Source organism: Ictidomys tridecemlineatus, chromosome 8, assembly GCF_052094955.1.
Source record: "Ictidomys tridecemlineatus isolate mIctTri1 chromosome 8, mIctTri1.hap1, whole genome shotgun sequence".
Classification (NCBI taxonomy): Eukaryota; Metazoa; Chordata; class Mammalia; order Rodentia; family Sciuridae; genus Ictidomys; species Ictidomys tridecemlineatus.
The window spans coordinates 109,176,772-109,190,056 of NC_135484.1; the positions used below are offsets into that span (position 1 = coordinate 109,176,772).

General features: G+C 52.1%; 1 protein-coding gene across 1 annotated transcript in view; it reads left to right on the plus strand.

The window, feature by feature from the left end:
• Positions 1 to 13,285, plus strand: part of C8H6orf132 (chromosome 8 C6orf132 homolog) — a 31,661-nt gene that overhangs the window by 1,950 nt on the left and 16,426 nt on the right. The window contains exon 2 of the mRNA XM_078020013.1: positions 9,112 to 9,218. Within this exon, the coding sequence (XP_077876139.1) occupies positions 9,112 to 9,218 (107 nt within the window). The remainder of the gene's footprint in view (positions 1 to 9,111; positions 9,219 to 13,285) is intronic.

Sequence of the window (13,285 nt, forward strand, 5' to 3'; positions counted from 1 at the left end):
ACAGATTGAAGACAGGCACAGGGAGGTTATGTAACATACCCAAGATCACATATCTTTAAATGGTGGAGCCAGGATCTTCCTAAGTACAATTCAATGATTTCCCCCCCCCCCATCAGGGATTGAACCCAGGGGCGCTCAACCACTGAGCCACATCTCTAGCCCTTTTTATATTTTGAGGTAGGGTCTTTTAAGTTGGTTAGGGCCTCACTAAGTTAATGAGACTGGCTTTGGGCTCCTTTGATCCTCCTGCCTCAGCCTTCCACGCTGCTGGGGTTACAGGCATGCGCCACCAAGCCTGACTCAATTCAATGATTTTTAGTAGAGTCCTGTAACTACCACCACAATGCAGTTTGAGAACGCTGCCCTTACCCCAGAGGCTTCCTTGTAAGGCAGAGGAACCTAGGCAGAGGCCATACTCTTAGCCAGCTTGCTGACCTCCCTCTATGGAAGAAGGTTTGAACTTGACCTGAGGGGCATCTGCCTCAAGAATACCCCGCCACACACTTATCCCCCACTGGGAGACCTCAGAGGGGCCTCTGGGGTACTTCCTCTCCATTTTTCCCTGGGCTGAGTTGTCCACGGGTGGGAGACTCCAATGAGAGAAGAGGGACGTGGTGCACCTCCCGCCAGCTGCTGCCTTCACCCGTCTGGGCAGGGCTGGAGCCTAGGGGACTGCTCCTCCCTGTCCCCAGGGCAAGGCTGAGTCTCCAGCTGACTCAGCCAGGCGAGCCTGCACATGGTGGGGTGGGAAACCGGGAAGGCCCAGCAGGCCGGCTCCCCGTGTTGTGGCTGTTCCCTGGGATGCCAGCTGGAACAGCAGAAGCTTTCCTCCTTGTACTTGGAGTTAGGGAGGGGAGGGACTGGAGTTAGGGATTCTGGGATGGGATGGAAATGCCAATCCTGCCTTAGGCTTCTGCCTTTGTCAATAATGTGGGGCTAGCCCCACTCTGAATCTCAGTTTTTCTTCTCTTCAATGGGGATGGTGTCCAGATCACCTAGAGGAGGGCTGCCCGAGGCCGTGTATGTGACAGCTTCAAAGAGCACTAAAAAGAAAATTGCCACAGTGTCCAAGTCGAGTCCCTGCCAGAGATTTTATGGCCCACAAAGCCTGAATAGTTACTGCTGCCCTTTACAGATTTGCCAGTCCTGCTCTAAAAGGCGATTCCTATTATCAGGTCATTCCCCGCTTTGAGCCCTGCCTGCCCCTGTCTGCTTCAGCCCCTCTTCCTGACATGGCTGTTTGCCAGAAAAAGTCGGCATGAGGAGGCCATCTTCGGGTTTCAGAAGGGCAGCGGTTTGAGTTCCATAGGGATCCTGAATCCTCCCAGGCCTGGAATGAGATGTCCCTGGTGTCCAGCTCTTGGAAAAGAGGTGGAGAACGAAGTGGGGACATCACCATGGACGTGTATAGGGGAATTAAGGAGTAACTGCTTGGTGTGTGGCTACAGCTGTGTAACAATCTGTTTGCACAAGGGTAGGCTGGGTGCCGCAGGTAAAATGCAAACAGTCATGTGAAGGTGGTGAGGGCTACATTTTCCTTTAAAGAACTTCCCTAACATGTGTTCCAGTAATTTGAAGGACTTCTTGCTGAAAGCAATTGCAATTGTAATTAAGCCTTCTGCCCTCCCCCAGCCCAAACAGGGGCCTTGAAAGGACACACAGTTGTCCTTTAAGTGCATGAGAAAGCAGAGATGTGGATCTTTGCAAATCCCTGATAGGGGACTGAGCTGCTGCGGAGACGACAAAGCCTGTGGCTCTGCACTGCTCCCTGGGCTTTTGGATTCATTGAGGATCTTTATCTCTGGTCGCTGCTTGGCACCCCAGCCATGGGACACCCTTGTTGGCTGGGGTACTCTGTTCGTTGCCCTCTTTTATCCAATGGAAAGCACCTTGCCACAACCACTAGGACTCTTATTTGAAATGCAGATTCCTGGGGTCTCACCTCAGTCACACAAGTCAGAATCATGGGCCCAGGCTCTAGATCTTTAACCAGCTCCCAGGTGACTCTCCTGTGTAGAATGATTTGAGACTCCCAGGCTTTCCTTCCCACATGGAACTAGGCTGTTCTCCTCCTTTGACTCCCTGCAGTGTATACAGTAGGTTGAAAATAAATGTGTATGGGATGTGGCCAGCTCCTTATCAGGAAAACTCAGTGTTCCCTAGAGTGGCCACTGGTTCTGGCATTCCTGTTCCTGAGGTCTCCTGATTTTGTAGCTCAGGCCAGGCTAAAGGCTGGGAAACCATGAACCCCCAGAGCTGAGTCCCTGTTTCCTGCTAGGGCTGAGCTAGCACCAGCTTCAGAAGGCTGACCTGTGCCTTACAGGGGTGTAAAGGAGACGTTTGTTTACTCTTGTCCCCTGGAGGTGTGCTGTGGTTTGCCAGTGGTTCAGTGTACACACCACACACACACACACACACACACACACACACACACACACACGCCTTCACCAATGCCCCATTACATGAGCACCCCTCACTGCCATAGCTCACGTCCAAAACGCAGGCCCTCCCTTGACCCTGCAGACCAGCTACACGGTGCCCCTTCCCTCCTGGCCAATCATTCTTACTGGTGACCATTCCATGAACCAGGCTCTGTGCTAAGAGCCACCTACCCTCTCAACAGAGGAACACAGGTTGGTTCAGTGGCTCAAAGTCCTTGCTCTGCGGGCAGCTCAGACATCAAAGAGAAAACAACGTCCTGGTATTTGCTAAGATCAGATTCTGATTTTGTGGGACAAGGTGGGGAGAGTTTCTAGCAAGTTCCAGGTAAAGTCATCCTGCTGTTGTACTGAGCAGCAAATCCTAGCCAGGAAATTGAGGGCCCTGTTTGCTGTGCCCTTCCCCCTTCAGCCCCCACACTGGGGGTCCTTTGAGCTGCCTGCTCCAGGGCTCCTCCCCTTCAGTTCCCTCCTCCTCTGTTCTGTGGCTCCTCACCCCAGAGCCCCTCCCCCCTAGCCTAACCTTTAGTGTCCCCTCTATCCTTGGACAAAGGCCTCGCTCGGTACCCTGGTCAGGCCTGCTGGGGCTTGCTGGGACAAACTAGCCTTTTCAGGTTTCTGTCATGTGGACCTGCTAATTAGCAAGGAAGGGCCTCATTAACTCATTTGAGGGTTACATTCACATGGGGCCACCCGCTCCTGCTTCCCGAAGGCAGAGGCTCCCCTAGTGGTGGAGGACAGGATGCCCCACCTTGTCCCTCACCAGTACTCCACTGTGCCTCTACAGTAAGGTAGAGTCGGGGGAGGTCTGTTCTGGGGTGCTGGGTTACCCTGGGTCAAGACAGCAAACTCTCCAAGTTACAGCCCCACCCCTCTTAAGTCCCTAGAATCCGATTAGACTTGTGGCCAGCGTTCTTGAGGTCACTTAGGGGCTCCTGGCAATTGGGGGCTCCAGACCATCACTCTAGCCCTCCTCCCACCCCTGCTAGATTCTTTCCCTCCCCTGATTCTGGGAGGCATCCTACAGAGTAGGACTAATTTCCCCCACTTTACAGGCAGAGAAACTAAGTCTGAGGAGTACCCACCGTTGGTAGGAATTACATAGAGGAGCTGGGATGTGAGCACAGACACCAAAAGATGTCAGTCCCTATATCCGTTTGCTTCCCTCTAGACCAATTTTCAAAATTCACCCTGAAAAGAAATGGACATTGAGAGAAGAGACCCTGGATCCCTGCATTTCCCCCTGGCTCTGCTGGATATGACCACAGAGAACTGGATTCTAGATTCAGGTTGCCCGGGCTCAAGTCCCAACCCCTTTGTTTACCAGTCATGAGACTGTGGGCAGGGGACATAAACTCTTTGAGCCTCAGTTTCTTCAGTGAAAATTGGGAATAATAAGGGTACCTCCCCCACGGGGGTGCGAGGGCTTAGAACAGTGCTAGGGCTGGGGAGGTAGCTCAGTGGTAGAGCACTTGTCTGGCATGTGTGGGTTCCATCCCAGTGCTACAAAAAGAAAGCAGTGAAGGAAAGTTTGTGTGTGAGAGTGTGAGTGAGTGTGTGTGTGTGTGTTTGTGTGTGTACGCGCTAGTTACTGGGAATTGAACCCAGGGCACTCTATCACCAAGATCCATTCCCAAACCTTTTAATTTGACTTTTAAGTCTCTATAAGTTGCCCAGGCTCGCCCCAGACTTGCAATCCTCCTGCCTCAGTCTCCCTGGTGGCTGGAATCTCAAGCGTGTGCCATCACGCCTGACGAAGAGTCTGTCTTGTAATACATGTAATAATAGTAGATGTCAAACGTTTAAGGATCTAATTAAATTAATTTTTCTCTCTAGTTTGGACAGAGCTAGGATTTGGAGAACCAGATAATTGTCCCAGAACCTTCTAACCTCAATCTCCATGAGCTCTGTGAGCAGCTTTGGGGCTGGGGAAGGCTTTCAGTCCTTAACTCTGAGAAAAGAAATGCAGAAGACTCCATTAGGCTCCTCTTCTTGGGAAGAAGGGAGAAAAAGGAGCTGAGAGTCAGCAGCTTGTCCCAGCCCTCAGTGTTCCCAGAGCACCCCCCAATTTAAACACACATGCACCCCACTCAGGCAGAGAGCAGACGGCTATGGGGAGAAGCAGGGAGCCCCTGTGTGGGGGAAGGACAGCTCAGACTGCAGGTCGAGGACCCTGTAAACCCAGGCACCACCACAGCTGTGTGACTTTGGTTCCACTCCTCCCACTCTGGGTCTCAGTCTCCCCATTTGCCAAGAGGGTGATTGGAACCAGCGCTAAACTGGGATTAGGACCCAGAATGACCCCTGATGAGAGCAAAGGATCACTCAGCCATAGTTCAGGTGTTCTCTCTAATTTGCATGTGTCGTGATCTGCTTCAAACTCAAAAGCCCAAACTCTTGGTGGGGAAGAGGAGGGGCGAAGAGAGAGAGTGAATGAGCCCTGCTGATGGCAATGATAAGGTGATGATAATCAGCCTTCCCACAGGTTGAGCAAAAATTACCCATCAGGCACTGGGCTAACACATTCCATACCTTTTCTCATTCAGGCTCTCACTAGGCCACCCAGTAGGGACCATTGTTCACATTTACAAAAAGAGACGAGTGATCCTCCAGGGCCCCATAGTTAAGTGATGGAGCACAACTTTGAAGCCCAACTTCACCTGGGCTCTAAACCTGCAGTCTTGACCCCACGATGCCCTGCCTCCCCTCCCAGAGGAGGAGCTGGGCTCTGCCTGGGTGATTCTGACCTGGGACAGAGCCTTAGCCATGGCCGGACGACTTCCTTAAGCCAAGGGCAAGGTCAGGTTCTGAGACAGAGGGTCAAGAGGGGAGCAGCATGTCTTCAGGCACCAAGAAATAATTCTGAAATGGGTTTTTGGATATTAGGTGTTATTTATGGCAACTCCAATCCTGAGCAAGGGTAAAGGAAGGCTGTGTCTCTCCTTCACTCCTTGTCAATATGTGAGGGAGAAACTTTTAGGGAGAAAAACTAAGGGAGTCCTGCACACAATCCTGTCATGAAGAGGGCTTAATCTGTGGGGAAGGACTGTGTTAGTGCTCGGGTTTGGGTAAATGGAGGCAGACCTGAACCTACTCCTGCTCTATCACCACATTACTGGTAGGTGGATCTGTCAGACACTGAGCCGAAGCCTCCTGCCTCCATGGGCTGGGGTCCACCAGGGACTCAGGCTCTGCTCACAAGCCTTTCTGGCTGCTGTTGTTGCCCAGGACTCTCAGGAAGGGCCTCCCTTTCTCTGGAAGCTTCTGAGTCTCAAAGCAGCTCTTTCTCTTTTTCTTTTGAATCCCTCTGGATCTTCATGGTCTGACCCAGGCCTGTGGCAAATGGGAAACTTCTGGAATCACCAAGAACTCAGTGGGAAAGGAATGTAGAGAAAGGGCAGAGGTTGCTCGGTTCAGGGTGTGAGTTGCTGGGGTAAGACCTTCTGCATGAGCCTCCTCTCCAGCCACCCCTTCACCTCCTCCTTTCCCTCACCCCTCAGGCATCAGGACCTTCCAAGTCCACCTTAACTTCTCAGCAGCAGAAGGGACTGCTCCTCCGAAAGGCCTGTTCCACCATCCCTGCCACCAATCCAGTGGAGTTCACTTACTTCCATGGGAAAGTCCCCAAGGTTGGACTCCTATCTTTCTGTTCAGCTTTGGTCCTTGACCTTGAAGCTGGGAAAGCTTCAGCTGATCTTGAATACTTGGAGGACCTAGCTTATGGTGATGGCCACACACGTCTCACCGAATGGCATTCCTTGACCTGGCAGAAACTGAGCCAGATAGGAAGGGCCCAGAGAGGCCCATCAGATCCTGGTTACACCTCCCTTCCTTCCTTCCTTCCTTCCTTCCTTCCTTCCTTCCTTCCTTCCTTCCTTCCTTTCTTTCATTTAAAGCAATGCAAGCTTATTGTTGTTTATTGTTTTACAATCATCTAGGCCAGAAGTCTGACACAGGGCTAAAATTAAGGGGTTGGGAAGATTTGGCTCTTCTGGAGGCTCTAGGGAGGATCTATTTTCTTGCCTTTTCCAGCTTCTAGAGACTGCTGCCACTCCTTGGCCATCCCCTTGCATCTTTGAAGCCATTGATGGCCAGTGGCTGGTGGAATCCTCTCGTCACATCACTGGGCTCTGCTTCCATCTTTGTGTTTACACACTTACACGTGACACAACGCTGAGGACTGGGAAAGCAAATTGACTTTCCAGAGGTGCCAAATGGATTTTCCAGGGGGGACGATTCCACCAGCCCTGCCTCAGCCACAGCCACGCCCCTTCTGTATGATTTACAGAGAACAATTGTATTGTGCGGAAGGAATCCCCTGCTCAGAACAACCATGGGCCAAGCAAAGCCACAGTGCTCCAGATGGGGCTGAGTCATGGAATCTGTGACGTAGCTAGAACACCCGCCTGGGCCAGCCCGGGGTCAGATGGCCATGTTCAGAGCTGACTCTGTCCTGACCCGGGGGTGACTTTGTGAAAGCTGCTCATTGGCCAAAGCCAAGACTTCCTGACCCTTCCCCCCCCCCAAAAAAAAAACCCCTCCCTTTGCACCCCATCTTCCCATCCAAGTCCTATAAATATGGGGTTGAGTCCTTCCTTTGTGGGTTGTGGTGGTTCAGAGGTCAGATCCTTCAGGGAAGCCCTGGCTTTAACACTTCCGGTGAGGCTCTGCCTCAGGTTCCTTATCTTTAAAGCAATTTGCATGGGGCTGTTTTGAGAATTAAACCATGAATTAATAATGTGTTGGATTCTCAGAACAGTGCCTGACATGTGAAAGCATTCAGTAAATCTTACCTTGTATTTTTTCTATCAGAGTTTGCTGGGGGCGGGGGTTTGCTCAGATAAAACATTTCTGAAACTCCTAGGCGCATGCTCATAGAGGCCATTAGTATGAGAATAACTGCAGAAAGGCGCTTCCTAGACTCCCACACTAGTGAGAGAGTGTGTCTGCCCAGGAGAGAGGCTGTCCCATGTTCCCTTCCCAGTCCCGCGAAGAGCATGTCATTTAGGAGATCCAGGCACCAGCACACAGACTTGGAAGCTCCGGGTCGGGCAAGCTTTGGTGGTGGCCGCTGGAGATGTGCATTTTATCTCCCCTCTCTTGTTCTGATTGGGCCAAGGCTGCACCCTAAGGCTCCTTCCTGGTGCCCTTCCAGTCCTGCTCTGCAGCCTCAGGCGTGGAGCCTGGCAGTTCTGACTGGGGAATCATGTTTGCCCAGTGCCTGGGGCAGGGCAGCACTGGGAACTGGGGCTTCCAGGAACAGGAGATGCGCACAGAACCGGTTGTTTGGTACTCTTTTGAGAGGTGGACAGTCTTGGATATATTCGCCAACTTTCTGCCTTGATAAGGCAGCACACTGAGGGCCCTGCCCACCAGTGGTCACAGTGCTAGGCGCCTCCCTGTCACACCTGAAGCCTCGCTGCTCGTGGAGGACAGTGACTACAGGAGTAGGAATTTGGGATGGACACATTCTGATCCCAGCACCTCTCTGACAAGCCCCGGGCTCTTTTGAATACGTCATTTGGCTCTCTTGCAATTTCCTCCTCAAGTCATTCATAAAGGAAAAAAGAAATCTCAGTTAGTTTGGAGTTCCAAGTATCCGGATTCTGGTTAACGGGGATTTGAAGCTTCTTCTCTTTCCTCTCTTGAGTACAGAGGGGGAGAAAGTCCCTCAGACCCTGTTAAGTGGATGAAAGGCCTCCTTGCTTGTGGCCCACATAGAAAGAGGCCCTCGGTGATCCCTGCCTTGAGGAGGTGACAGTGTGCATCTGGGAGGGGATCCAAAGTTCTTATCAGTGAGTGACAGGGTCACAAGGGAGCTTGGTTGAGAAAGAGGGCATGTCTCCTCACTCCCTCCCCAGCTGCACACAGGGCCCAGGAACTGGAGGAAAGGGAGGGTCCTCGGTGACATCTCCCTGCAGGGGAAGGGACCAGGTCTGTTGAACATTTCACTCTTACAAACAACAGTCGTAAGAGGCTGGCACTAGCATCACATCTGTTGCACAGCTGGCAACCTGGGAGGCCCCGAGGGGCTGAGCGACATGGCCAGTCAGGGGCAGAGCTGGGGTTTTCCTAGGTCACTACTACAGCCCACTGTTTCTCCTCGGCCCTCCAGAGTACATCAAAGAAAGCTGTGCACACGCCTTTGGTGGCTTGGGGCTAGGGAACTCTTGGGTTTGAGGGGTCCAGAAGATGGAGTATTGGCCACAGGGGACAGCGGGTGGCCTCGTGCGCTCTGCTAGTTCCAGATTAGAAATGCAAACACTTGAGAGAAAAAACTGCCTTGTTTCCCTCCCTCTCTCAGAGATAAGCTTTGGTTGTCACCTTGGTCAAGCTCTCCTGGCCCCAGGAGGGACACTTTTCTGTGGCAGTGAAGCCTGGGGACTCATGACAGTGTGTGGGGGGTGGTGTGGAAGGTATGGAGAGAGATGACCTTTGAGGGACTGAAAGCCCCAGGAACGCTGGAGGAGACCCCCAGCAATGACCCCTGAGTCCCTCCCACAAGGCCACCACAGTGGCCCCATGAGCACACGGAGTATTCCCAGGACCTTATTGTAGTAGAGGGTCTTAGCTGAGGCTAATGACTTCCTCGCTGGGACCTGCTGGGTGGGTCGCACTTGGCCCGGCGTCCCCTCTGATCTCCAGCTCACCGTCAGTCCTCCCTCTCCTCCAGATGGGATCTATTATGGAGACCATCGGTTCGACACGGTGAGCGAGTCGGGAACAGCCACACTGAAAGCTCGACCGAGAGTCCGGCCCCTGCTGACCTTCCTCCCACTGGTGAGTAGAGCTCTGCTCCCGGGTCTGAGGGTCTGCTCTGGGTAGGGACACCTTGCTTGCCACAGAGGAACCTGCCTCCCCTGTGCTGGCCTGAGGGGACATCAGCCTCACCCCCTGTCATTCTCTTCCTTCCTGATGCCAATCTAGGCGGCTGCCGGGAGGAGGCATGGTTAGTGCTCACGGCAGAAAGGCCTGGGATGGGGGTGTCAGCTCCTGTAGGTCATGGGGAATTTGGGCACAGAGGTGGCCTAACAGTGGGTACCCCAAGTTAAGCGGGGCTCATTTCCCACAATCGGTGGTGGCTCTCTGCTTCATGCCAGGCCTGCATTAGGTGCTGGGATACAGCCACGTCTGCACTGGCATTGCTCAGGAGCCTGTGCCCACTGCAGGGGATGGACGACAGCAATTGATCAAACCAGGACCAGAAACAGGGCAGAGTCGAGCCACAGGGTGGTCAAGGAGGGCTTCATGAAAGAGGTGACACCCAAACTGCCTCATAGGACAAACAGTAGTGACCTTGGGAGAAGGGCATTTGAGACAGATTTGTCTGTGGGTCTGAAACTACGAGAAACTTCTCTTTCAAAGCCCGTGATTGGGCTTTTGTTCTTTGGTGAAGTAAAAAGACCCAGAGAAAATATTTTAGGACTGGTTCTGTTTTCCACAATAAAAATTCCTAAATTTTCTGAAACATTCTAGACAAGTGTGCTGTCAATAGAAATGTGATGCAAGAATCATATGTAATTTGAAATTTTCTAGTAGCTCCATTGAAAGCAGAAAGAAATGGGTAAGGGCTGGGGTGTGGCTCAGTGATAAAGTGCTCACCTAGCATGTGCAGGGCTTAGTCATCAGCACCACAAAAAAAAAAAAAGTCAAACTGATTTTAATAATATATTTTACTTAACCCAGAATATATGAAAGAGCGTCATTTCAATATTTAATCAATGTAAAAAATACTAAAGAGATAGTTTACTTTCTTTTGTTCATATGACGTGTTCAAAATCTAGAGTACCACGATGTGCAGCATATCCCGCTTCTGAAGAGTGACACTTCAAGCCCTCAATGGCCACTTGTAGTCAGTGGCTGCTATGTTGGACAGGCAGACTTGGAGTCTAAGCAGCAGCCTACCAAATGTGGGTTCGCTCATATCTCTCAGGTCTGGGTCTTGGTTGGGACAACACTGTTGCCTGAGTCATGGTGACAACCATGGTGACATGTGACAACTCCTTGAGGGTTTGTACCACCTAGGCTGACAAGGCACCTTACTGTAGTCTGAGCTTTCGGGGCCTGTTAGACAGAACAGGATGCCACACCTTGGTCCTGGTATCTGCACGCCCTGCCCGGCACTGCCTGGCCCCACCACCTCCCTCTCTGCATCACCAATTTTTTTCTGGTTTGTCCAACTCCACCAGACAGACCCCAAGGTTCTAGTGAGATAGACCAAGTCTGACACCTTGCTGCATCCCCAAGGCCTCCTTGTGGAGGGTCTAGCACACAGATTTCTGTGTATACAGCTTCCAATCATATATTTTCTGCTTATAAAAGCAATTTGTGGGCTGTGGTTGTGTCTCAGTGGTAGAGCACTTGCCTAGCATATGTGAAGCCCTGGGTTCAATCCTCAGCATCATATATGAATAAACAAATAAAGTGAAAAATCCATTGGCAACTAAAAAATATTTTTTAAAAAGGCAATTCATGGCTATTATAGACAAATAAAGAAAGAAAACCACCAACAACAAGAAGGTATAAAGTGAGGGCCAGGCATGGTGGCACACACCTGGAATCCTAGCAGCTCTGAAGGCCGAGGCAGGAGGATCACAAGTTTAAAGCCAGCCTTAGCAACTTATCAAGGCTCTAAGCAATTTAGTGAGATGGGGAGGGGGACGCTGAGGATGTGGCTCAGGGTTAAGCACCCCTGTGTTCAATCCCTGGTACCAAAAAAAGAAAAGAAAAAGAAAGGTATAAAGTGAGCCCCCACCTTCATTTCCAGAGATGCATAAAACTGCTGTGGGGGTCACTGTGACCATAAACACAGATGAACAATTTTGACAGATCCTATTTCTGGAGGTGAGCTCATCTCTTCCCTGACCTACCCTCAACACACGTATTCAGGATTCCAGTGGTGTGGTCCCAGAGCTGCCCGCTGACTATTGAATTTTAAAGTACTCTACAGGGAAAACCGCATTTCCGCTCCGCTGGCTTCTCCTGTCCTGTCCTTCCCCTTCTGGATCACTCCAAGATTCTTCAACTAAAAGGTTAATGAAGGAGGTCCCCTTTGAGTGTGTTCTGATTGGCTAAAGTCCAGCATTTTTCCCGCCCACCACCTTGGGCCCCACCTGCCTTTGCGTCCCAGCCTCTGCTGGGGATCTGGTCTGGGCAGGCCCCAGGCAGGCCCTGCGGAGACTTGGGGGGCCACTGGCTGGGGCATAGCCATCTGAAGCCGGGAGTTCTGGGCCTTCTCCGGAAATACTTCCTGGGAGCAGCCCAGAGAGGAGGCTGCTCCCCAACAAATGCACCGTCCCTCGTGAGAGTGAGATAAGGAAGACACCCTGAAGCCCAGCTGAAGCCTCAGTGGGGCCACAGGAGCCTCCCTTTACAGAGACAGGAACTGAACCCAGAAAAGGGAAGTGCGCTACCTTCCTTCAGTGCTGGCTAAATGGCAGGGGGAGCTGCTTGCCAGTCCCATCCAGTGGCTCAGCCCTGTGATCTCGAAGGAGCACTTAGTGTGCCAGGCACCGCTCCAAGTATCATGCATGTGAATGGAGCCACATGCATTGACTATTGAATTTTAAAGTACTCTACAGGGAAAACCGCATCCTTGGCTGGCTTCTTCTGTCCTGTCCTTCCCACTTCTGGATCACTCCAAGATCCTTCAGCTAAAGGGTTAATGAGGTCCCTTTAGGAAGCTGCTGTCGTGAGCCCCCATTTTACGGATGGAGAAATTGAAGAACTGAGAGAAGTGACTTGCTTAAGTGGAAGAACCAGGACTCCAACCCCTGCAGCCAGCCTCCAGGGCCAAGTGCTATTCAGGCCACCCTCCCTCCTCCTCCCCCACTGCCTAGAAGCCTTGTCTTCTCCTCCTAGGGGACCAGCCAGAGAACCATTACCACCTCCCTTGTCTGCCTCTCTGAATCCCCACCCCACAGCTGGGGCCAGGTCTCTTGCCTCTTTTAGATCATAGACTTTTTGAGGCCCCGATGGAGCTACAGACTGCATGCACACAGTTTTGCTTACCATTTCACCAGAGGACTCAGAAGCCCACCTTCCATGTGCCTTTAGATTAGAAACCCTTGGTCTATGCCCTCTTTGGCAGCTACAGTTCTGTGGTCCTGATTCAGGTTCTAAGACCCTCATCGTTCACCATCATTAGCCGCCGTCTAATACTGGGTGGAGGGGAATCAGCAGCTTGATCCTCCTCTCCTATGTGGCCCTCAGGTTCCATTCACAGGCCCAGCCCCCAGCTTTCTTCCCACAGGGGCACGAGGTCAGGAGAATGGGGAGACATGGGAGGACAGCACTGCATGTGGCTTGGGCTCACACACACACACACGTGCGCACACACAAACCCTGTTCCCCAGTCCGAGTCAGGTTGGGTGGGGAGCTGGGCCAGAGCCTAAGCCCTGCCTGACACTGGCCTAGCTGGCTGGGCTCCATGCCTCTCTCCTTCCCTCCTACATTCAGAGGGCACCTCCCACCGAGGCTACCCTGGGGCAGGGGAGGTGGGAGGCAGCACCCAAAAAGCCAGGTGATAGCCAAGCAAGGTCTTGGAGCTCTGCCTGAATGATTCCTTGCCATCAGTACCTTCCATGAGCCTGCCAGGGGACAGGGTTCAGGAGGAGAGGGCAAGACGAGGTGGGGGGAGCTGTGACAGGTACCTCTGCCCCTGGCCCTGGAGCTTCCTCACTCTGTTTGAACAGGAGGTGGTGAGGACCAAGAGAGGTGGCACCTAGCAAAGCCAATGATGAGAAGGACTTTGGATCCCTCAGTGACCGGAATAGGACCTGGGGTCGATCCTTGGGTTGCTGAGGGCCAGGTCCTTCTTCTTTCTGGGCCTGTGGCTCCTCACTCAT